General features: G+C 46.1%; 1 protein-coding gene, 1 long non-coding RNA gene and 2 pseudogenes across 3 annotated transcripts; 2 read left to right on the top strand and 2 right to left on the bottom strand.

Annotated features, from left to right (window-relative positions):
- Positions 1–1,231: 1,231 nt before the first annotated feature.
- Positions 1,232–14,842, bottom strand: LOC128780599 (uncharacterized). 2 transcript variants are annotated; one of them, XR_011651105.1, is made up of 6 exons: positions 14,305–14,842; positions 10,778–11,236; positions 4,409–4,545; positions 2,638–2,747; positions 2,213–2,314; positions 1,232–2,036 (listed from the first exon to the last, which is right to left on the bottom strand). It is a non-coding gene; the product is annotated as an uncharacterized lncRNA (long non-coding RNA). The 2 variants fall into 2 exon arrangements; XR_011651106.1 differs by lacking the exon at positions 4,409–4,545 and having other exon boundaries at positions 14,305–14,837.
- LOC128780598 (ras-related protein Rab-11B pseudogene) lies at positions 4,555–7,376 on the top strand (annotated as a pseudogene).
- Positions 14,843–16,937: 2,095 nt separating the features above from the next.
- LOC112306378 (allergen Fel d 4) lies at positions 16,938–21,049 on the bottom strand. The gene is made up of 7 exons (XM_024562308.4): positions 20,885–21,049; positions 20,393–20,529; positions 19,573–19,646; positions 18,772–18,882; positions 18,342–18,443; positions 18,121–18,166; positions 16,938–17,186 (listed from the first exon to the last, which is right to left on the bottom strand). Exons 1-7 carry the CDS (start codon positions 20,972–20,974, stop codon positions 17,177–17,179), a joined length of 570 nt encoding a protein of 189 aa, XP_024418076.2. The 5' UTR covers positions 20,975–21,049; the 3' UTR covers positions 16,938–17,176.
- An 802-nt stretch (positions 21,050–21,851) lies between these two features.
- On the top strand, positions 21,852–23,355 carry LOC128780575 (ras-related protein Rab-11B pseudogene; annotated as a pseudogene).
- The last annotated feature ends 2,117 nt before the right edge of the window (positions 23,356–25,472 follow it).

The raw sequence follows: 25,472 nt of genomic DNA, 5'->3' as shown, positions 1-25,472 counted from the left end.
GCTGATAATGAAATCTGTTAGGAAATGGAGCATCAGTGGCATGGACATAGTGCAATCTTGTACAAATGGTCTTGAGTTGGGGATGGGCGGGGGGGAGGATGTCCTTCCCAAGGGAAATGAATTACTATTTATGGGTATAAGACTAAGTGTTACTTACCCAGAAGAAAACAATGTTTTCCTAGTCCTGTGGCTTCCATGTCAGTGAGAACCATCAAAGTAGCCTAGCCCGGCAAAGGTACTATTACATTGACAGGGCACCAGTACAGAATGGGAAGGGTTCTCCACCCCAATTTAAATTGAACTTTATATTCTTAATACATTTAGGGACACTAGCATCTCACGGAAGATGTGCACAGTAGACACCAGTGGTGGTGAAGGAGGTTTTCTGACACCACTCTCTCCCAGCCTGGGGGTGTAGAGAAGCCAGCTGTAGAGGCTGGGCCCTGACAGGTGGTACGCTGGGTCAGCCTCAGAGCATCTGTCTCTCAGTGCCGCCCTGAGACGGAGAATTCCAGGATGGGTCACACTGTGGGGCAGCTCCTTATTGGCTTTATCGGGTCACTAAGAAACAGGCAAATCAAAGGGCAGGCAGAGCTCACAGGGATGGAGAATGACTGAGGAGATTGGAGAATCCCAATAACCAGGAAGATTCTGAGAAGCTAGAGGACTGTTGGGGGAACAGGGCCAAAGAGCCCCTCATTGGCCTGCTCTCAGCACCAGGTCTCTCACCTGCACAAAATCACTCACACAAATGACTGCAAGATGTTTGATTTATTGAGTAGGTAGAAGAAAGTGTTATTCACGGTAGAGTTCTCCTGGGAATGGCATACAGAATTGGAAATTTGGAGAAAACTTTTGATTCTTGGTGAGTTGAGTTTCTAGCCACGTAGAGAAGATCCTGAAGATTCAGAGATAATGCCTTCCTGGAAAAAGTGCTGGAAATCAGGTCACAGCTCCAGTCATAGGAAGACATGTGGCCTGTGGAAAGAAGCATTCACTCGGACCTAAATAAGCGGAGGAAGAGAGAGCAGGCAGAAACTCATTAAGCACTTCCTGGACAGAACTGAAGGCAAAGAGAGTTTCCATTACAGAGAGCAATGGTGAAGATGCAGGTAACAGCCGGTTCTCTCACCCAGGGTACTTGCCAGAGTAGGGGAAAGAGGACACTGGGACAATGACTTTTGCTTTTGTATTACTGTTCCCAGCTTACCCTGCCCTGAACTCAGTCCTCGAACAACTGAGAGTACTCAGTGGAGGCCCCAATGGAGCCTGGGTCTACCCAGGAACAGTCTTCTTCTGGCTGCTTCTACCATCCTCAGCTTAAAGGTTTTGCAGAATTTTTGATAAGTCAACAAAGAATAGCAACATCATAGGTACCATTATGAAATGCTGGCTTTATGCAAGCCACACTCGCTAAGACATTCCCTTCAGTTACCTGAATAAAGCCCCACAGTATAGCTGCAGGAGGAAACACATGAGGAAATTCAGGGCCTATTTTGCAGGTGTAGCAGAACGAGAAGGTCAGACAGCTCGATTTCCAGGTAAGAAGTGAAGGATGTGCAGAAATCGAAGGAAGATGATATTGGAAATTTGGGGGTGAGACCCCTCATTCTGGCCTTGGAAGATGGTCAAATCCCAGAAGTGTGTTTGGGATTCATGCTCACACCCTGGTACTCTTGTCCTATTTCACATTTTAAGTGTTAATGACTTTAGGACATTATCAATTCCTGAAGCCTTCTCAGCAGCAGGACATCCACACAGTGACCCTGTGAGGTGCACATAGTTGTTTCTTCCTTTCAGTTGTGAGGTCATCTGCTCTAAAGCTCATGAAGGAGTGGCTCCTGAACCACAACCCCCAACTCCAAAAATCAAGCTCACCCCACAAGCTTTCTCACCAAATGTCTGTGTTATAATCTTTGGGCATGAAGCCCTGTTGTTTTTGGAGGGCAGTGACCTCTGGGTCACGCCCACCCCGTCAGACAGTACCCACCTGCAGGCTTGTGCTCTGGGGCTCTCTCACTCAAGGGAACAGTGGTCTGCAGAGGCAAAGCAGAGCACAGTCAACCACCAGCCCCTTATTTCCCAGCCAGAACCTGAATGATTTTCTGGGATAGGACAGAGGGGACCCATTGCAGGTGTTACCTTCTCTTGCTTTTCTCCAATCAGTAACACAGGGGCTTAGGAAGAGCAAACCAGAGAGAGCTAAACTTACCAGCCTCGCTTACATCCAGTATGTTTTCCTGTGGAATTCCACAGTTTCTGCTAAGTTCCTCAGACCTTTTCTTGAGATAGGGACGCACATCTGGGTTTCGGGCTGTGGGAACAGTGACAGTCATGGCTGTGACTTTGTGTTGAACATGGAGGCCCTTGGGCAGGGGGGACAGATGATGGGGATGGGTGGCACTGACTGGTGCTTTAGGCAGAAGTGAGGGAGGGGCTGTAGCCTGTGTTGATTTGACATTTTTAGCATGTCCTTCTGCATGGTGAGAGATTTCATCACCTTCCCATCACTGAGTCTGGGGTTACCCACAGTGAGCACCTCTCTTTGGGTGAGGAGATGGGGTGCTAGAGAAGATTGGGACAATCTCTGTATCTGCAGCCCACTCCAAGGTGAATATCAGCATGAGAATACTCTACCCAGGAACCCCATCAATTGGGTTTCTTCCTGATTTTTGAAATTCAAGGTAAAATGATAAGATAGTCATTGTAGACTCCATCAACTATACGAAACGTATTGTATCCATCATCTGTGGAGGAAAGAGAACACAGGTCAGAACTTCTTAGCTCCATGGGAAGCAAGTGAAACTCTTTACCTATTTTCTTTTGCAAAACAAATTAGAGTGCGTATCCTGGAAGAGATAAAGGTGATCTTCAAACCTTCTATTACCTTCCAGGGCTTCATTCGTTGACTTCTAAGGGTAGAAATGACAACCCGTGGAACCGTGATTCCTAGTGGGAGGAAATTCAGCCACAGCTGCTCCAGTCCTTCTATTACTTTGCCTGAGACTCACTAACCTCCCACGGTCATGTCTTCCAACTGTGTGTCTCTGTCCTGTCTTGGAGTCCTGTTGGTATCACATACTGTCACTTGTGTGTCTCTGTCCTGTCTAGGAGTGCTGCTGGTATTACATACCGGTACCCTGTCCAGCCAAGGTGCTGTGGCAATGACCTCCACAGGACATCATGGTGGGCGTGGAATCAGAAGCTCTCCAAACAACTTCCTTTTTCAGTGGGCCAGTTTTCTTTTATTGCCAGGGGTACATATGACCACATGGCCATCTTATTCTCATGGTTAAATGCCAGGGCTTGGCTTTTATAAGCAAGATTCCCCCAAACAGTTAGAGAATATTGGCTATTCAATGTCCTCATGCATAGTACCTAAATAAGATTAATCAGAAATGGATCTCCATCCTAAAGATACTGGGATTTAGTAAATTTCTTGCAGTTCGAAGTGGAATTTTCAAAGACTTTTTTAAATGTGTACTTACAGGGAAGACCATATACACATTTCTCTTCTGTTGCATCACTAAGGAGAGAAACTTCACCACAGACTCCATTGATGCTATGAAACAGAATGAACTGATTGGTACTCATCAGATAATGAGGGGCTGCCTGCCTCCTACTCCACCTGTAATCTGAGTGTCCCATTTCCACAAACTATTGAAAACCTGGGGTAATACATTAAAAGACTCATATTTTCAGTTTTACTTTATTGCTGCTTTAAGAATGAGTCAAGTACTGATACCACTATTCCTCTACTGCCACTTCCCACTATCACTACTGCCCCAGCTACCTGTCTACACACTTGGCGGAGGGCTCAGATTGACGCAGATCTCGTCCTGCAAGATCTGCTGTTGAGGTTTCAGTATTCAAACACACATACACACGGACTATAGAAATCCGGTGGGGGAAAAGGGGCTACGTGGCCACTCTCCAAGTTAGAGAGAGACCCCTTCACCCCCGCCTGGACAGGCTTTATTGTTATTCTAGGCCTCCTACATCAAAGATGGTCCTCATTCATTATTCATAGGTTTGTTTGGGGTGGTTATCTTTGCAGACACAGGAGAGGAAGTCACTGAGTACATCAAAGGGGGATATTTGCAATGTAAAAGGAGAAATGGTAGAAAAGGCTTTGTCCCATACCTGGGGGGTCTAGTCCAGATTCTGGGAAGATAAAGATACTCAGTAAACATTTGCTTCCTCAATTCAGGGTGAGGGAGTTTTTTTAGCAAGAGCAAGTCCCATAGCAGTCTAAGTGCAATGCAGGCCTGATTTCCCACTGGAGAACTTATCCATGGACGTGGGTCCTGCCCGCCTACTTCGCTCCCCACTGGTTTTCCAAGTGGGGGCTGAGCCACATTTCCCACGCTTGGAACGGTTCCCCACATCAGATGTGTCATATACTTACTTTATATGACATCTAAATGACAGAGAAGAGTTATCAAAGGTCTCGATGTATTCCACAAACAATCTCATGCTACCATTTTCTTCTATCATTTCCCTCACTTCTGAGGCCAAGAGAACGGTATGCCACTCCCCTGAAATCTGCAATAAATCAGTAAAGTGATTGGGAGAGAAGATAAGATATGGGACACTGCATGAACCCTGTCTCCTTGAACTCTGGCCCCTGGGTCAGGCCTCACAGTAACATGAGAAAATGGAATTAGAACTCAGGTGGACTGGCACCCCAAGAGGGCTCTTCCCACTGTCCCTGCAGAAAGAACGGAGGTCCCTGAGGGTTGTCATCTTTCCACATGGTACAACTGCTCTTCTTCCAAGGTCAGAAACCACCCCCTTGTTCTAACTTCAAAAACCCTCACTCTCCAGCAGGGTCACCTTGCTTCAGAATCCCCCAAACTACACCCAAAGTCTAAACTCCTACACTCCCCCAACTCTACCTTTGATAGGTCCATGTTGCATGTCACAACATCCTGGACCTCTTGGTGTTGAGCACAGACCAGGGTCAGCCCCAGACACAGCAGCATCAGCTTCATCTTGGAAAGGATGACAACACCTCAGTTATGGTCACTGAGAGTGAGTTTTTCCCCGACGGTGGCTCTATGCCCCATGCCTCTGCCTTTATATTCCTTCTGGGCCCAGTTTTCTGTCTGGGGAGGGGGACCTACCTTTCCCCTCCCAGTATATGGACAGTCTGAATGCATTGATGGGAGGCCAACACTGTTCCTGTGCACCTCATCTATTCCACATCTTCTAGTGACCTGAAATTACTCAAAACACACACTTCAAAAAACGATAGTGGATGCCATGAAAGGCTGCCATTTGGAACCAGATATAACTGTGAAATCAGAAAGCCAATGATGTGATGTGAATGGAGCACCACTGAGAAATGGGTGTGTGGACATCCCAGGTTCCACTGCTCACATGGTGGGTGGCTGTGGGTGAGTCACACCAATGTAACCAACCTCAGAAACAAAGAAATTGTGTGTACCAAAGGTGACAGTGCCTGTCAAGAATCATTCTAATAGTGCCAGATAGAATAGGGCTGGGTAAATTAATATATGGAAAGTACTTTGTCTGGTATTGAGCACATTTTAACTCCTTTTCCTTGTTGTATGAATTCAACCGCTATTCACGAACGAATGTTTAGTCAGTACGTACACCTCGTCATATGCCAAAGGTCTCTGGGAGAAGGGGAGAGTGGAAGATGTCATCCATACACACACTTTTTTCTGCAGGCTGATGAAGGAACCCAACTGAGTGGGACCAAGTCTGGACCACTGTGGGTCAGAAAAGGGGGTGCTGCCTGGGAGGTGGTGTCACATAGAAACTGCTTAAAAACACAGGCTGTTAATTTTGTAGACCTGGGCTTCATTCCTATCTGGGTCCTTGGAAACCATGAGGAAAAATTGAACTTCTCAGAATCTTGGGTGTCTGTTAATGGGGACAATCATACTTGTCTATTGATGGCTGTAGAGACTCAATGGACAGTGTATGTAGAACCCTTACACTAATGTGTGGCTCTGCTGGGCTGGTGGGGTAAGAGAATTAATCCTGGAAAAGAGTGCCTTCGGCACAGGCGGGGGTCTTCAAAAATAGTGTGAGGAGATGTGGAGAGCATGTGGGGAGTAGGTTCCTGGTGAGAAGAATATTGTGATTGAGGCTCCTGTGCACACAGCTGAGGCTTCTTATAAGCTATGGCTCACTTCTGCCTTGTGCCAATGGTCCCCTTCTGCACTCCCCAGAAGAGACAGAGGCCTGTGTCACAGGAGGAGCTGGGCACAGGGTGGTGAACCGAGAAATTGTGGCATCCTGTCTGTGGCCTCCTTACAAAGTCCTCCCAGCCCCTTGTATGATCCTACTTAGTTCACACTGAACAGATACCCAGTCACTAGTATTCTGAGGTTTGATAATCCTTAGACACCGTGGACGGGCTGGAGTTGTCCTGCTTCTGACATAGAGGAGCTCAGCTTGACAAATGGTGGCAAAGGCTGTGCACTGCCGTTTGTCTTGTTGATTGTCTACAAGAACAGATGGCGGCCTCTGAGCAACCAGGGTTGCAAGATGAACTGGGCCATGATGCTGAGAGGAGGGCCTTCTGCTACCATTGGCTACTCCATTTCTGTCCCGTCCCACGCCCTCTTGAATTTGCATCTGTATCTGAGCGCCACATTGTAACTTTCTGCTTCAGGAACTACCACTTTCTGCTCAAAGAAAAAATGAAAAATGAGCTGGAAAGCCAGGACAATAAGACCCGGGAAGGCTACGATGACTACCTATTAAAAGTGAGGCTCATCGGGGATGCAGGTGTGGAGAAGAGGAACCTGATGGACTGCTTCACCCACAAGGAGTTCAACCTAGAAAGCAAGAGCTACACTGGGATGGAGTTTACCACCTGCAACATCCAGGTGGATCTCAAGACCATCAAGACCCAGGACTGGGAAACTGCTGGCCACAAACTGCTGCACCATCAGCTTGGCATAGTACTGTGGTGCAGTGGGTGGGCTGCGGGTGTAAGACATCACCAAGCACCTGACATAAGAGAATGTGGAAGGCTGGCTGAAGGAGCTGCGTGACCACGCTGACAACAACATCATCATCATGCTGGTGGGCAACAAGGGTGACCTGTGCCATCTTCAGGCTATGCCCACTGAAGAAGATGTGCCTTTACAGAGAAAAACTCTTCCTCTTCCAAACCTCTGCCTTGCACACCACTACTGTACAGAAAGCTTTCAGGAACATTCTCACAGAGATCTAGTGCATCATGTCACAGAAGGAGACTGCAGAACACACAGCCCAGGACGAGTCCCCTGGCAACAATGTGGTGCCATGAGCATGCCGCCCTCTACCAATGGACAGAAACCTGACCAGCTGCAGTGAGACCACAACCTGTGAGCGCCCCATGCCTCCTCCAAGCATGCGTGCATGTCCTTGCCCTTCACCCACCCCTCACCTTGTAGTTTTACCTGATATGACCCTCTCTGTTCCTCTGACCCACTCCCACCCCCCAACTGAGCTCTGCACAGTCAGCTGGGACGTAGAAACAAGAGGAGTTGAGCTACAGCTCTTGTCCCATCCCCTTCACCCAGGAACCCTTGAAGCCAAGCTGCTAAATCTATTTTTTTGGGTCCCAGTCCTCCTGTGGGTGGGGCAGGGAAGTTGGTAGGATGGTCAGGGCCAGCCAGAGGAAAAGGAGGTGTGCAACAAGCAGGCTTCTTCAGCTTCCTACAGCACATTCCAAGGAATGATGATCTACCTCCCTCTCTGTCCACTTGTCCTAGCTGGCCCTGGTCCCCGCAAAGAAACCCAGTCTGGGCTGAGGCATAAAGAGAAAGTGATGGGGGTGGGGAGAGACAGACTCCCAGCATCTGACTCCCCACATACAGCCAGCACCAGCAAATGCCTTTGACCTCACCTTCTCTCCTGCATGGGTGAAGTCAGCTTAGCTCCTACCTGTAGATTCATGCTGGGAGAAGGAACCCCCCCATTCATTTCTGAGCACAGCGCATACCCCACCCCTCCTGAAGTCCTTCTCTGTCTCGTGTCCCAGTCTTGTCACAAACCTGTTGGCCAGTGAAGCAAGATCTCAGTGTTTGTATATACAAAAAGAGTAAGCAAGAGAGAGAACAAAAAATGAAGGCATGTGCCACAGACTGTTCTCCCACCCAGGTTTCCTTCTTAATGCCCAAATATTCATCAAATATTTCTATCTCTCAATAAAAGATTTTTGGCTATTCCTTATGTTTACATTGAAAAATGGCAATGCAACATTTTTAAATATCTGTGTGGAAAACTTGAGTTATATGCCAAACCCAACGGTAGGATCAGAATCATCAGCCAAAGTGATTGTGTCTCCGACATTCTAAGAAAACCATCACAGGCTTGTGGAACACAAAGCAACAAGGTTGGTGATTGGTGATGAAGAAGTAGTTGAGAAGCCTTCTGTGTGAAAACATTAGCTTACTGTTTTTATGCAGGCACTTAATATGTTTTACTTGGATTGTAGGAAAGTGTAGGGATGTTTGGTTTTTGTATAACACATTATAATTTTTCTGACTTAGGAGGAAATAGAGACCCTGGAAGTCTCCCTCAATGCTGATGGAAACATAAAATGGTACCATCACTCTAGAAAAGTTGCTCAGCTTCTTACAAGAATTAAACACATACCTAATATCTGACCCAGCCATTCCACTCCTAGCTATAACCCAAGAGAAATATAGACATATAGTCATGAAGACACTGGTACATGAGTGTTCAAAGGAACTTTATTTGCAATAGGCAAAAACTAGGACCAAGAAAATGTCCATCAACAGAAATGGGTAAGTACTTGGTGGTATGCCCATGCAAGGGAACAAGATCCAACAAGGAAAAGGAAGAGGCTATTGACAAACACAACATGAAAGCTTGTCAGAATAACTATGCTGAGTGAAAATAGGCAAGACGACAACAAAGTACATACTGAAACTGCATTTATATAATCTTGGAAAATGCAAATTCTAGACACAGAAAGTGGACTGGCGGTTGCCTGGGGCTTTGGGTGGCACACAGGGAGGGAGGCAGAGATCACAAGGGCACAGAGGAAACTGCAGAGAAGGAAGGACAAACTCACTGTCCTGACTGTGGTGATGATTTCATGGTTATCCCCCTGTACAAACGTATCAAATATTATGCCTTACTTTGTTTAAAGCTTTATTTATTTATCTATCTCAGGGCGAGGGGAAGGGACTAGGAATTTAACCAGCAACCTAGGGTCCGTAGAGCAACACCAAACCCACTGAGCCACACTGGTCAGGGTGAGGTTTATACTTTAAATATGTGCAGTTGAATATCGATAGTACCTCAGTAAGCTACTGTTAACAATAGGAAATGACTTTGCAGTTAGCATTTGCACATGGAACCTCTGATTCTTATGAACGTGATTTTTCATTTCTGACATTAATCAGGGAAATGCCTATCTTTGGTAGACAGACTAACCACTTCCCAGCCCTGTGCTGACACAGGCCTCACACAGGAGGCTTCCTTGAGGCCCTGGGCCATTATGGAAGGTAAGACTTCCTAAGTTCCTAAAGCAATGGAGTTTCCTGGGTCTAAGGGAGGACTGCAAAGCATCCACACACCTCCAATGCATCCTACTTGACCCCCAGACCCTGGTCCAGATTCTACACTTACCCAGATGGGCCCTGAGTTCTGATAAGCAAAAGCTAGTGGTTCCAAGACACATTTGGCGGACTAACTCTAACAAACCACACACTAGCTGAAGGTTCTGCCAACACAGGGCCCCTACAGGCCCTAACGCTAACCTTTGCAACTACAGCCAATGTGCAGAGACACCCACGTGCTACAAGCATCCCCTTAGGGAGGCCCGCAGGAGCCTCATACTTCCCTGTTTCCCCACAGTCTCTTTGGGCTGCCTTTTCCTTCATGCTCTATGCCCAGATCATTTCTCTCACCAGTGGAGAGTTTGGGGAAGCCAGCACAAGTCCTAGGCTTTCTGAAAGAGGCCTCCCAATCTGTCCCATGGACTCTTAGCACCAACTCAGTCTCGGCCTCAGGACACCTGGCTCTTTCTTACAGCAACTGGAAGAAGGCAGTTGCCATGCACATGTTCAGCCACCAAGAAAACACAGGCCTCCTGCAGATGTCCTCGGAGCATGAATTCAGTCTCCAGGTAATGCCCACCCCAGGTGCCTGCCAAAACACATTGGAGATAAACCTGAGCCAGGGGTGTTGGAAAGGTCACCTGTGAAGGGCACTAAGCCATTCCCTGGAATCTCTCTGAGTACCTGGGCCAATCTGTGATCATCCACCTGCAACCACCCACCTCCAGAGTGCTGTGTGGGGCAGCTCCAGACACCCTGTCACCACAGCTCCAGTTCTTTGATTCTCCTTCAGAGAGAAGTATTTAAACCAACACATCCCATCCTTACATGGATGTGTTTCAACTCTTCACCTGAAGAGCTTTAAAAAGTCCTAGTGCATTTGACATGTGCACCTTCTCATGCCACTGGTCACACAAGTCACAAGGCTTTCCTGTGCAGGTCACGGAGGCCCACTGATGAAGCCAATGCAAGTGGAGAGCCATTGTGGATGGGGCAAAGCACTGTTTCAGGTGTTGGCTGTTGAGGGAATGAAATCAACACCTTGGCTTCATTGCACTTACCTTTGGGGATGTGGGTCCAGGTTGTAAAGAAATAAAGAGGTAAGGTCAGTCAAGGAACGTGGGAAAAGAGCACTGCCTAATGCTTGGGGCTCAGAGGAGTCCTCTGTGCGAGGTGACACAAGGGGCTGGAATTTTGTAAGAGGGAGGACGTGCAGGTACCTGGGTCTGAGTATTTCACAGGAGTCCAGAGATCGCAGTACTCACAGGTGACTGAGGGAAACTGTACACAATTAATCAGTTGTAAAAGACCTTGGGAATCCGAAGGTCTCTGTGGGGAACCAGGTAGCCGGGCTGTCACTGTTGGTGCTGCTGACCAGGTCTTCTCCTCAGGCAACACTCTCCACAGCAGGTTGGCATGCCCATCCTCTGTCATTCTTTAGCAAGGGGTCAGCCAGCAACCGTTATTCTTTGAGGAGCCAATCAGAGCCATCATAGAGGGTTTGTGAGCAGCAGAACAATGTATCAAAAGCGCTGACTTTTAAGAACTATAGCTGGAATCTCCTGGATGGCAGAGACCCATTTAACACAGCACAACAGTTGAGAACCACATGGTTGGTCTATAAAATTTGTACACTCTGACTTCTGGCTGAGATGGAGGCACAGGTGTATACACTTTGCCTGTTTCCAAAACAAAAAGAATGACAACAACAAATTTAAAAACAACCAGAAATGACAGAAGTCCACCAATTAAGGAGTTAAAGAAGAAACATTCACCCCGAATGGTAGAAGGGGTGGAGAATGTCAGCCAGGTGGAGAGGACTCATGGAAAGGAGGCAACATGCAGACCAGACCAGGTGTCAGCTGGCAGAACAGGCGGTCCCACATTTCTAAGCAGATGAACCATAGGGAATAACTGAGGAGCAAGAGTGACTGTGCAACCCAGGTTACAGTGCAGGGAAATAAAATCTCAAAGCCTCGGACTAAAAGAACCTGTGGGGTTTGAGGCAGTGGGAGGAAATCCCAGTCTCACAGGAGAACTGGTTGGAAAAACCCACAGGGTTCTGGAACATGCACACCCCCCCCCCGACCTGGGAATCAGCACCAGAAGGACCCAATTTCCTTCTGGGTAGTGGGGGAAATGACTGAAAGCCAGCCCAGAGCTGAGCAGTCCATGTTGTTCCCTTCTGGACCACTCCGCAGAGTATGGTCACAAAATAGAGGAAAAACTGAAGTTTATGAAATGTGAAATAAAGGGAACCAAGAGTGAAGAGAAGGAAACTGACATTCAAAACAATGGTTTAGACCAGAAGAAAAAAATAAACATTCAAGCAGAACTGAATGAAGAAACAAGAATTCAGAAACATGAAGAGAGGCTCAGGAACACACAGGACAACTTTAAACATTCCAACATCCAAATCATAGGGGTGTCAGAAAGAGAAGAGGAACAGCAAGGAATTGAAGACTTATTTGAGAAAAGAATGGAGGAGAACTTCTCCATTTGGGTCAAGGAAATAGACTTCCAGAAAGTCCAGGAAGCTGAGAGAGTCCCAAAGATTTTGGACACAAGGAAGCACACATCAAGGCACATCATAATTACATTACCCAAGATTAAAGGGAAGAAGAGAATTTTAAAGTAGCAAGACAAAAGGAGACAGTTACCTACAAAGGAGTTCCCATAAGACTATCACATGATTTCTCTAAGTAAACCTTATAGGCAAGAAGGGGCTGGAAAGAAGTATTCAAAAGTCATGAAAGGGAAGGACCTACATCCAAGATGACTCTTTCCAGCAAAGCTTTCAAGTGGAATAGAAGGGCAGGTAAAGTGCTTCCCAGATAAGGTCAACTTAAAGGAGTTCATCCTCACCAAGCCTTTAATATACCACATGTTAAAGGGACTTATAAGAACAAGAAGAAGACGAAAAGTATAAACATTAAAATGACAACAAGCTCACAACTATCCACAAAAGAACCTAAAAAAAACTAAGCAAACAACTAGATCAGAAACCGAATCAGAGAATGGAGACCACATGGAAGGTTATCAGGGGGAAAGGGAGGAGAATATTGGGGAAAAGGTGCATGAAATAAGTAGCATAAATGGTAGGTAGAAAACAGACAGGGCAGGTTCAGATAGTATAGGAAATGGAGAAGACAAAGAACTTGCATGTACAACCCATGGACTTGAACTAAGGGGGTGGAGAAATGCAATGGGCAGGGCATGTGCACGGCAGAGGGGAAGAATAGGGGTAAATGGGACAACTATAGTAGCATAATCCATAAAATACATTTCCTTTTCTTTAAAAAAAAAGAAAAAACAGGACTACAGCTGGATCTTCTTGATGGGCCTGCTCCAGGAGGAGACAGTGTCAACTCAAGTGTGTCCTGGGACCAGAGACTCAGCTGGCAGATGTCCGAAGCTTGGAAGGGAGATCTGGAGTTTTCCTTGTTGCTCTTGAAATGCCAGATAACCTCAGGGTATCCTGGTTTGATATTTACACTGGATGATTATTTGACATTTATCTAAGTGTCCCCCATTCACTTTGAAGTCATTGAAGGGGAGCAGTAACAGGGCAAGTTAAAAAGTTTACATGAGCCCTGACAAGTGTGGCTCAGTGTCTTATGCATTATCCTACAAAGCAAAAGGTCACTGGTTTGATTCCTGATGAGGGCACATGCAGGTTCTCTTCCCAGTCAGGGTGCATATGAGGCAACCAATTCATGTTTCTCCCTCACATCCAAATTTCTCTCCCTCACCTTCTCTCTCCTTCCATTACCAAACATAGATAAATAAAGTCTTTAACAATAATATCTCCTGAATCTCACAATTAGATACTTTATTGTTCATTTTATGGGAGGCGCTCTGAGGAGCTCAACTGACAAACTCGTATTTGGGGGACAGTGCAGCACAAATCTCCAGAGCAAAGAGCAGTCAGGAGAACGGCCATGGTACAGAGAAGGGGCCAGCAAAGTCCTTGTCTGTAGGCCTGGGTGGGAAATGCCTGCATTTTTTTCCTCTTGCAGCACAAGAGGCATAATTAAGGCATTATGTAGGTACTAGCACAGTAATAGAGAAAGAACATTTTCACATTTTTGATAAAATTCAAAATAGAATATGGACTACAATTTTTTTTTGAAACAGAGATGTATTACTAAGAGGAATGGATTCTTTTTGTGAATAAAATTTTTGTAAATTTGCTCCATTGGGGTAGGAAATAGTTTTCCTAATACCATTTGCCAACAAATATCTCAGCTGACAGGCAATATGAAAATAATCAGTGGGTTGGGCCTCACTTCTATACCAATTCCAGGATAGAAACTATGGTTTCAATATTTAAGTATCCCCGTTGCTTCTGGCTAAAGTTACAGGGAGAAGAGAAAAAAAGTGAGAGAGAAGCCTAAGCGTCAGAAAAGGTACTTTTGTGCTATTTGCAACAATGTGACCATATAAGTTAAAACCAAGAGTCCACAAAGTGTTGGAACTAATTTCATTATGATCATTTAAAAATTCGTCAACATTGCTAAAGTATTCTACTTACAAAATCAACGGCATTTCTCTATAGCAGCAAAAATTCCTGATAGTAACTAATTTTTAAAGAAGAAACAGCCTTTTAATGAATATGGTGCCCACAGGGAAAAGGAAGCTCCTGCTGTTTCCAAAGCCAAAGCCAAAGCAAAAGCTTTGAAGGCAAAGAAAGCAGAGTTGAAAGGCATAAAAAGCCACACACAAAGGACATCTGCATGCCACCTGCCTTTCCCGGGTCCAACACTGTGGCTCAGGAGGCAGCCTGAGTCTCCACCCCCAGGAGACACAGGCTTCACCACTCTGCCATCATCGTGTCCCCCTGTCCACCAAGGGAGCCTTGACGAAGACAGAAGACAACGGCACACTTGTGTCCATTGTGGGTGTCGAAGCCAACAAGCACCAGGCAAACAGGCTGTAAGGGAGCTCTACGACACTGATGTGGCCAAGGCCAACAGCCTGCTCAGACCTGATGGAGAGAATAAGGGAAATGTTCACCTGCCTCCCAAATATGATCATTTGGTGTTGCCAACAAAATTGGGTTCCTCTAAACTGAGTCCAGCTGGCTAATTCAAACATACAAATTTTACACTGTGGAAAGTACATAGCAATTAAGAGTCAAGATACACAAGAAAACGACCACGGAGAAAATTTTACATTCTAAGAAAGGACACAGAAGATGATCTGAGAATGCTGACAGACACTGGGCGTGTGGTTTTAGTCTAGGGAGCTGGATGTCAAATGTCTGACCCCCAGAACTGAAGGACAGTAAACTTGATGTTTTGGATCCTAAGTTCCTGGTGATTTGTTCCAGCACAATCAGGAAACTACTGCAGCACCCATTTCTCCCATCCAGCTGGATTCCAAGACCACAGCTTCCTCACTGTATTTCTGATGCACAGGCAGAGGGAACTCTCTGAAGGAACTGAGCATGTATGCCCTAGTGAAGAATCCCATTCATGCTGGCCTGTTTGGGATTTATTCTGTGGTGCGCTTTGCAAAAGTTTGGTTTTTCTTTCTTTCACCATCTCAATTTATTCTTAATTCTACGAATGTGTTGATGGACAGCAATAAAGAACTAAAAAAAAAGAAAAACTTAGCATTTAAATGTCATGGTGGAAAATACCCCATGGGACTTGACTGTGAGCTTGGCCCTCCAGACCCTGAGCAAAGTGCACCGAGAAGCAGTGGCATCTCTCCCATTGAAGGCTGATTTCGCCATAACTTTCATTCAATTCCTGGGTTATTCGATATCCTAGAAAATCAAATTTCAGAGTGGAATTCAGTGGCTTTCTCCATGTGTGTCTTTACATGAAGTAATCCCTGACCTGGGTTGTCAGGAACAAGACAGTTGAATGGGAGGTGCCATCATTCATGTCTCCATGGAAACACCTATTTAACAACCACTTGTGGGTTAGAATATCTTAAATTTAAGGAAGTCCAGCAGTACAACTGAGAGGTCCCACCACCCAGCTGAAGCAAAAAACTCAAGGTACTGATGTACTGAAGGAGGTAAGAAGGAGTCCTGGCTGGTGAGGCTCAATGGATTGATTGCAGGCCTGGGAACAAAAGGGTCCTCAGTTCCATACCTAGTCAGGGCACATGCCTGGGTTGCAAGCAAGGTCCCCAGTAAGGGGTACACAAGAGGCAATCTCACATTGATGTTACTCTCCCTGTCCTTCCTCTTTTACCTTCTCTCTAAAAAGGAATAAAATCTTTTTAAAATAAAGAAGGTAAGAAGGACAGTTTCCCTTCATGCTAGTCACTCCACCCAAGGTAGCAGAGCACTGGCATCTATGGGAGTCTGAAAGAAAGCAAAGTCTCACAGGCCACCAAGACCTGCTGACTCAGAGCTTGCAGTTCATCAGGGTCCCCAGGTGATTAGTGTGCACGTTCTGAGAAGCTGTGCATTTTGGCACACACTGGGGCCCACAAATGATATTTCCTGTTCTTCTCTGTGTTGTTTACCATTTATGGGAATGGCATCACGCTGTACCTGTGTGTCCTTCAGCAATTGTTTTGAGTTGAAACCATGCTATATAGATGTAGTACATTCCATCTAATTTGTTGATGGAATTTGGCACTTATGTTGCTGATAATGAAATCTGTTAGGAAATGGGGCATCAGTGTCATGGACATAGTGCAATCTTGTACAAATGGCCCTAGGGTTGGGGATGGGCGGGGGGGGGGGGGGGGGGGGGGGGAGGATGTCCTTCCCAAGGGAAATCAACCACTGTTCATGGGTATGAGACTAAGTGTTACATACCCAGGAGAAAAAAATGTGGTTCAAGTCCTGTGGCTCCATGTCAGTGAGAACACTCAGAGTAGCCCTGCCCAGCAAGGGTACTGTTACATTGACAGGGCACCTGTACAGAATGGAAAGGGTCCTCCACCCCAATTTGAATTGAACTTTATATTCTTAATATATTTAGGGACACTAGATCTCACGGAAGAGTGCACAGTAGATACCACCAGTGGTGAGGGAGGTTTTCTGACACATACTCTCTCCTAGCCTGTGGGTGTAGAGAAGCTGGGTGTAGAGGGCAGGCCCTGACACATTGCAAGCTGGATCAGCCACAGAGCATCTATCCCACACGGCTTCACTGAGAAGGAGAATTCCAGGATGGGACAAACTGTGGTGCAACTCCTTATTGCCTTTCTCGGGTCACTAACAAACAAGCAAATCAAAGGGCAGGTAGCGCTCACAGGGACAGACAATGACCATGGACATCTGAGAATATTCAAACCAGGAAGATTCCGAGAAGCTAGAGGACCACTGTGGGAACAGGGCCAAGGAGCCCCTCATTGGCCTGCTGTCAGCACCAGGTCTCTCACCTGAACAAACACAGACAAACAACTGACTGCAAGATACATGATTTATTGAGCAGGGAGAAGATAGTGTTATTCACAGTAGAGTTCTCCTGGGAATGGCATAGAGAGTTGGAAATTTGGAGATAACCTTTGATTCTTGGTGAGTTGAGTTGCTAGACACGTAGAGAAGATCCTGAAGATTTTGAGATAATGCCTTCCTGGATGACAGTGCTGGAAATCAGGTCAAAGTACTTGTCACAAGAAGACATGAGGACCATGGAAAGAAGCATTCACTCGGACCTAAATAAGCAGACGAGAGAGAGCAGGCAGAAACTCATTAAGCACTTCCTGGATTGAACTCAAGGCAAACAGTGTTTCCATTACAGAGAACAATGGCGAAGATGCAGGTAACAGCCTGCTCTCTCAGCCATACTACTTTTGAAAATATGGGGAAAGAGGACACTGGGGAATGACTTTTCCTTTTCTACTATGTTCCCAGCTTATACTTCCCTCAAATGGCTTTGTGACAAACAGTGAGGACTCAGTGGAGGACCCCGGGCTGGTTTTGCCATCCTCAGCATTAAAGATTTGGCAGAATTGTTGACAGTCAAGAAAGAATGGCAACAACCATAATTACCATTTTCAGATGCTGGCTTTATGCAAGCGCTACTTGCTAAGACTTTCCCTTATGTTACCTGAAAAAAACCCCACAATATAGCTGAGGGAGGAAACAAAGGAGGATATTTTGCAGCTGTAGCACAAAGGGGAGTTTGACTTCCAGGTCAGAAGTAAGGACGTGCAGAGATCAAAGGAAGACAGTATTACCAGAATTCGGAGGGTGAGCCCAAGGGCAAGGCCTTGGAAGATGGACAAGACCCAGAAGTGTATTCGAGCTTCATACTCACACCCTGGTACTCCTGCCCTATTTAAATATTAAGTATAATGATTTTAGGACAGTATCAATTTCTGAGGTCTTCTCAGCAGCAGGGCATCCACTCAGTGACCCTGTGAGGTAGGTGCACATAGTTGTTTCCTCCAATCAGTTCTGAGGTCATCGGCTCTAAAGCTCATGAATGAGTGGCTGCTGAACCACAACCCCCAACTCCAAATTTCAAGCTCACCCCACAAGCTTCCTCACCAAATGTCCTTTTTGTAACCTTTGGGCGTCAAGCGCCACTGGTCATGGAGGGCAGTGACATCTGGGTCACCCCACATCCCATCAGTCATCACCCACCTGGAGGCCTGAGCTCCGGAGCTCCCACGGGCTCCGATACAGCGATCTGTAGAGGCAGAACACAGCACAGTCAACCACCAGCCCCTTATTTCCCAGCCAGAAACTGAATGATTTTCTACAGTAGGGCAGAGGGGACACATTGCAGGTGTTACCTTCTCTTGCTTTTCCCAATCAGTAACACAGAGACTCAGGAAGAGGATACCAGAGAGAGGTAAACTTACCAGCCTTGGTGAAATCCAGTATGTTTTCCTGTGGAATTCCACGGTTTTGGCAAATTTCCTCAAACTTTTCCTTCAGTTCTGGACTCACATCTTGGTTTCGTGCTGTGGGAAGAGTGACAGTAACTGCTGTGACTTTGTGTTGGTCATGGAGGCTCTTGGGGCAGCGGGAGGACACATGATGGGGATGGTTGACAGTGACTGGTGCTTTAGGCAGAAGTGAGGGAGGGGCTGTAGCCTGTGTTGACTTTGACATTTTTAGGATGTCCTTCTGCACAGAGAGAGATTTCATCACCTTCCCATCACCGAGCCTTGGGGTTACCCATGGTGAGCACCTCTCTTTGGGGGAAGACAGGTGGTGCAGTAGAAGATTGGGACAAACTTTGTATCTGCAACCCACTCCAAGGTGAATATTAGCAAGAGAATACTCTACCATACAGCTCTATCATATCGGTTTTTTTCCCATTTTGAAAATTCATGCAATGAATAATAACATATTTATTGTAGACTGCTTCAATTATGTAAAATGTATTGTATCCATCATCTGTGGAGGAAACAGAACACAGGTCAGAACTTCTTAGGTCCATGGCAAGCAAGTGAAACTCTCTACCTATTTTCTTTTACAAAACTAATGCAAGTGCATATTCTGGAAGAGGTGAAGGTGATATTGAAGCCTTCCATTGCCTCCAGGGCTTCATCTGGAGACATCTAAGAGTGGAAATGACAACCCATGGTATCTTGATTCCTAGTAGTAGGTAATTGAGCCACAGTTGGACCTGTCCTTCTATTACTTTGCCTGAGGCTCACCAACCTCCCTCGGTCATGTCTGCCAACTGTGTGTCTCTGTCCTCTCTAGGAGCCCTGCTGGTATTACATACTGAGCACCCTGTCCAGCCAAGGTGCTGTGGAAATGGACTCCAGAGACCATCAGAGTAGGCGTGGAATCAGAAGCTCTCCAAACAATTTCCTGTTTTAGTGGGCCAGTTTTCTTTTGTTGCCAGGGGTATACAGGACCACAAGGCCATCTTATTCTCATGGTTATTTGCCAGGCCTTGGTTTTTACAAGCAAGCTTTCCCGAAACAGTTGGAGGAAATTGGCTATTCAATGGCCTCATGTATAGTACATAAATAACATTAATCAGAAATGGATCTCCATCCTAAAGATACTGGGATTTAGTAAATTTCTTGTTGATGGAAATAGAATTTACAAAGACTTTTTTAAATGTGTACTTACAGGGAACACTATATACACCGTTCTCTTCTGTTGGATCAGTAATGAGATTAAGTTCAGCACACTCTCCGTTGACGCTGTGAAACAGAATGAGCTGATTGGTGCCAGTGAGATACTGAGGGGTTGCCTCCCTCCCACTCCACCTGTAACCTGAGTGTGCCATTTCAACAAACTATTAAAAACCTTTCATAAAACATTAAAGGATGCTTAATTTCTCATTTTAATCTATTGCTGCTTTAAAAATGAGTCAACTACTGATAACACTATTGCTCTCTCGCCTCTTCCCAATGTCATTCCTGCCAAAGCTACCTGTCTGTATATTTGGCTGACGGCTCAGATGTGCCAGCATCTCAGATAAATGCTGTACAAACATTGCCTCAGTCAGCCCTCACACAAAAAAGAAAAACCCCATAGGAGACAATTATGATTATTGTCTTTTACCTAAGGGGTAACTGGAGTGAAAAGAGATAAAATTCCTAGTTCACACAACTAGAAAAAAGATAGTTTCACGAGAGAACCAGGCTCTTGATCCCCATAATATGCTCCCCCCATACTACATATGATTCAGATCCCCTCTGCCCTAACTCCTCTACTCCCAGTTAAACATATTCTTGTCAGCAATTCTTATCTCTGAGTCTAGAAATCTTCAGGTTGATCACATGGAGGATCAGTGCCTGATAAGGGACTCTGATTTGCACACAGTCCCACAGTATAAGTGTGACAGGATTGTGTATGATTGTGTGTGTGTGTGGCAGGGCGGGAGTGCGGGGGAGCTCCAAGGTGATATTCAGCTTCTCTCCCCAAGTAAAAATGCCATACTTACTTTTTGTGATACTTAAATAACACAGAAGAGTTGTCCAAGTCCTCGACGTATTCCAGAAACAATCTCATGCTCCCATTTTCTTCTATCATTTCCCTGTCTTCCGAGCCCCAGAGAATGGTATACCACTCCCCTGAAATCTGCAATAAATCAGTAAAGTGATTGGCAGAGAAAAGAAGACCTGGGATACTCCATGAACCCTGTCTCCTTGAAATCTGGCCCCTGGGTCAGGCCTTACAGTGACAATGTGAAGATGGAATTAGAACTCAGGTGGACTGGAACCCCACAGAGGGCTCTTTCCACTGTCCCTGCAGAGAGAATGGAGGTCCCCGAGGGTTGTCATCTTTCCACATGGTACAACTGCTTTTGGTCCAAGGTCAGAAACCACCCCATTGGTCTAACATCAAAAACTCTCACTCTCCAGGAGGACTACCTCCCTTCAGAATCCCCCAAATCACCCCCAAAGTCTAAACTCCTACACTCCCCCAACTCTACCTGTGACATGTCGAAGTTGCATTTCACGACATCATGGTTGGAGGCACAGACCAGGGTCAGCCCCAGACACAGCAGCAGCAGCAGCTTCATCTTTGGAGGGATGACACCGCCTCAGTGATGGTCACTGAGAGTGAGTTTTTCCCTATTGATGGATCTGTGCCCCACGCCTCTGCCTTTATATTCCTTCTGGGTCCACTTTTCTGTCCAGTGGGGTGGACAGAAAAGTGGGGTGGACATTTCCCCTCCCATTAATGGACAGTCTGTATACATTGATGGGAAGCCAAGACTGTTCCTGTGCATCTCATCTCTTCCAGAGCTTTTTAGTGACCTGAAGTGACTCAAAACACACACTTCAAAAAAAGTAGTGGATGCCATGAAAGGCTGCCATTTGGAACCAGATTTAACTGTGAAATCAGAAAGACAATTAAGTGTGGCGACAATGGATCACCACTGGGAAATGGGTGTGTGGACATCCCAGTTTCCACTGCTAACGTGGTGGGAGGCAGTGGTTGAGTCACTCCATTGTAACCAGTCTCAGAAGCAAAGAAACTGTGTGTACCAAAGGTGACAGTACCTGTCAAGAATTATTCTAATAGTGGCAAATGATATAAGGCTGGTTAAATTAATGTAAGGAAAGTACACTGTCTGGTATTGAGCACATTTTAACTCTTTTCCCTTGTTGTCTGAATGCAAGCACAATGCACGGACCAATGTTTCATCACTGCCTACACCTCGCCATATGCCAAAGGTCTCTGGGAGAAGGGGAGAGTGGAAGATGTCATCCATACTCACACTTTTTTGTGCAGGCTGATGAAGGAACCCAACTGAGCGGTACCAAGTCTGGACCACTGTGGGTCAGAAAAGGGGGTGCTGCCTGAATGGTGGCGTCACATAGAAAGTGCTTAAAAACACAGGCTGTGGATTCATGTAGACCTGAGCTTCATTCCTCTCTGGGTGCTTGGAAGCCATGAGGTAAAACAGAAACTCTCAGAACCTTGGGGTCCTGTTAATGGGGATAGTCGTACCTGTCTATGGATGCTATAACGACTCAATTGGACAGTGTATGTACAACACTCAGACTAATGTGTGGCACTGCTCGGCTAGTGGGGTCAGACAATTATTCCTGGGAAGGAGTTTCTTGGAGACAGCTGGGTATCTTCAATAATACAGTGTGGAAATGTGGAGAGCATGTGGGGATTAGGTTCCTGGTGAGAAGAATGTTGTGATTGAGGCTCCTGTGCACACAGCTGAGGCTTCTTAAAAGCCAAGGCTCACCTCTGCCTTGTGCCAGTGGTCCCCTATTGCACCCCCTCAGAACAGAAAGAGGCCTGTGTCACAGGAGGAGCTGGGCACAGGATGGTGAACCTAGAAATTGTGGCATCCTCTCTGTGGCCTGCTTTCAAAGTCCTGCCAGCCCCTTGTGTGATCCTGCCTAGTTCACACTGAACACATACCCCGTCACTAGTATTCTGAGGTCTGAATATCCTTAGACATCATGGATGGGCTGGAGGTGTCCTGCTTCTGAGATAGAGGAACTGAGTTGACTAATGGTGGCAAGGTCTGTACACTGCCTTTTGTCTTGTTGATTGTCTCCAAGAACAGATACCGGCTTCTGAGCAACCAGGGGTGCAAGATGAACTGGGCCACGCTGCTGAGGGGAGGGACATCTGCCACTGCGGCCCACTCCATCTCTGCTACATGCCACCTACCTCCTGACTCTGCATCTGTATCAGAGCTCCTCATTGTAACTTTCTGCTTCCAGGAGGAACTCTCACTGTGTGCTCAAAGAAAAACTGAGAAGTGTGCTGGCACGACAGGACAATGGGACCCGGGAAGGCTAGCACAACTACCTATTCAAAGTGGTGCTCATGGGTGACATGGGTGTGGGGAAGAGCAACCTGCTGAACTGTTTCACCCACAAGGAGTTCAACATAGAGAGCAAGAGCACCGTTGGCATGGAGTTTGCCACCTGCAGCATCCAGGTTAATGGCAAGACCATGAAGGCCAAGGTAGGGACACTGCTTGCCAGAAGGGCAACTGCAACATCACCCCTGCTTACTATCACAGTGCATTGGGTGCGCTGCTGGGGTATGACATTGCCAAGCACCTGACATAGGACAATGTGGAGTGCTGGCTGAAGGAGCTGTGTGACCACGCTGAAAGCAACATCATTATCATGCTGGTGGGCAAGAAGGGCGATCTGTGCTATCTGCAGGCCATGCCCACTGTTGAGGCCCATTCCTTTGTAGAGCACAACTGTCTTTCATTGAGACTTCTGCCTTGGACTCCCCCACTGAACAGGAAGCTTTCAGGAACATTCTCACAGAGATCTAGTGCATCATGTCACACAAGGAGATTGCAGAACACACAGCCCAGGGTGAGTCCCCTGGCAACAACGTGGTGCCATGAGCATGCCGCTCTCTACCAATGGACAGAAACCCAACCAGCTACAGTGCTCCCACGACCTGTGAGCGCTCTGTGCATCCTCCAAGCATGCGTGCACATCCTTGCCCTTCACCTGCCCCTCACCTCGTAGTTTCACCTTATCTGACCCTGGTCCCTCTGACCCACTCCCACCCTCCAACTATTCTCTGCACTGTCAGCTGGTGCTTAGGAACAAAGGGAGTTGAGCAGCAGCTCTTGTCCCATCCTCCTTCCCCCAGAAACACTTGAAGCCCAGTTGCTGTATCTGTGTTTTTGGTGTCCCAGTCCACCTGTGGGTAGGGCAGGGAGGTTGGTAAGATGCATAGGGCCAGACAGAGGCAAAGGATGTGCACACCAAGCAAGCTTCTTCAGCTTCCCACAGCATACTCCAAGGAATGATGATCTCCCTCCCTCTCTGGCCACTGATCCTAGCTGGTCTTGGTCCCCACATAGAACCCTAACTGGGCTTAGGCCTGAAGAACTAGTGACTGAGGTGGGCAGACACAGACTCCCAGCACCCCAGTCCCCATCCCCAGCCAGCACCAGCAAATGCCTTTGACCTTGCCAGCTGTCCTACATGGGTGAATTCAGCTCAGCTCCTGCCTGTAGATTTATGCTGGGTGAAGACCCACCCCATTTCTTTCTGAATACAGTGCACTGCCCACCCCTACTGAAGCCCTTCTCTGTCTTGTCTCCCTGTCCGGTCACGAACCTGTTTGCAAGTGAAGCAATATTTCAGTGTTTTGTATATACAAAAGAGTAAGTTAGAGAGAGAGAAGGAGAAATGTAGGCATGTGCCACAGAATGTTCTCCCACCCAGGTTTCCTGCTTAATGCTCAAATATTCACATAATATTTGTATCTCTCAATAGAAGATTTTTGGCAATTGTTTAGGAAAACACTTATGTTTACATTAAAAAAAAAAGAAATGCTACATTTTTAAACATCTGTGTGGAAAACTTGAGTTATATGCCAAACACAACAGTAGGACTTCAGAATCATCAGGCAAAGTGATTGCGTCTCTGACATTCTAAGAAAACCACCACAGGCTTGTGGAACACAAAGCAGCAAGGTTGGTGATTGGTGATGAAGAAGCAGTGTGGGAAGCTTTCTGTGTGAAAACATTAGCTTACTGTTTTCATGCAGGCACTTAATGTGTTTTACTTGGATTGTAGGAAAGTGTTGGGAAGTTTGGGTTTTGTATAACACATTGTAACTTTTCTGACATAAACTACCAAGTGTTGGTGAGGAAATGGAGCCTCTGGAAGTCTCCCTCAATGCTGATGGAAGCATAAAATGGTACCATCACTCTAGAAAAGTTGCTCAGCTTCTTTCAAGAATTAAACACAGACCTACCATGTGACCCAGCCATCCTACTCCAGCTATAACCCAAGAGAAATGTAAACATATATTCATGAAGACACTTGTACAAGATTGTTCAAAGAAACTTTATTTGCAATAGCGAAACCAGAGGACCAAGAAAATGTCCATCAACAGAAATGGGTAAGTACTTGGTGGTATGCCCATGCAAAGGAACAAAATCCAACAATGAAAAAGGAAGAGGCTATTGATAAACACAACATGAAAGCATGTCAGAATAACTGTGCTGAGAGAAAATTGGCAGGACAACAACAAAGTACATACTGAAAACTGCATTTGTATAAACTCTGGAAAATGCAAACTCTAGACACAGAAAATGGACTGGTGGTTGCCTGTGGCTTTGGGTGGCACAGAGGGAGGGAGGCAGGGATCACAAAGTCACAGAGGAAACTACAGGGAAAGAAGGGTAAACTCACTGTGCTGACTGTGGTGATGGTTTCATGGTTATCACCATGTACAAACTTATCAAATTTTATACCTTCCTTTCTTTAAAGCTTTATTTATTTATCTATCTTCAGGGAGAGGGGAAGGGACTAAGAATTGAACCAGCAACCTTGGGTCCATGGAGCAACACCAAACACACTGGTCAGGGTGAGGTTTATACTTTAAATATGTGCAGTTGAATGTCAATTGTACCTCAGTAAGCTACCATTAACAATGGGAAATTACTTTGCAGTTAGCATTTGCACATGGAACCTCTGATTCTTATGAACGTGATTTTTCATTTCTGACATTAATCAGGGAAATGCCTATCTTTGGTAGACAGACGTAACCACTTCCCAGCC

The sequence above is a fragment of the Desmodus rotundus genome, chromosome 1 (assembly GCF_022682495.2).
Source record: "Desmodus rotundus isolate HL8 chromosome 1, HLdesRot8A.1, whole genome shotgun sequence".
Classification (NCBI taxonomy): domain Eukaryota; kingdom Metazoa; phylum Chordata; class Mammalia; order Chiroptera; family Phyllostomidae; genus Desmodus; species Desmodus rotundus.
The sequence above is the reverse complement of the archived record's forward strand: the minus strand, read 5'-3'. Positions and strand labels throughout refer to the sequence as shown.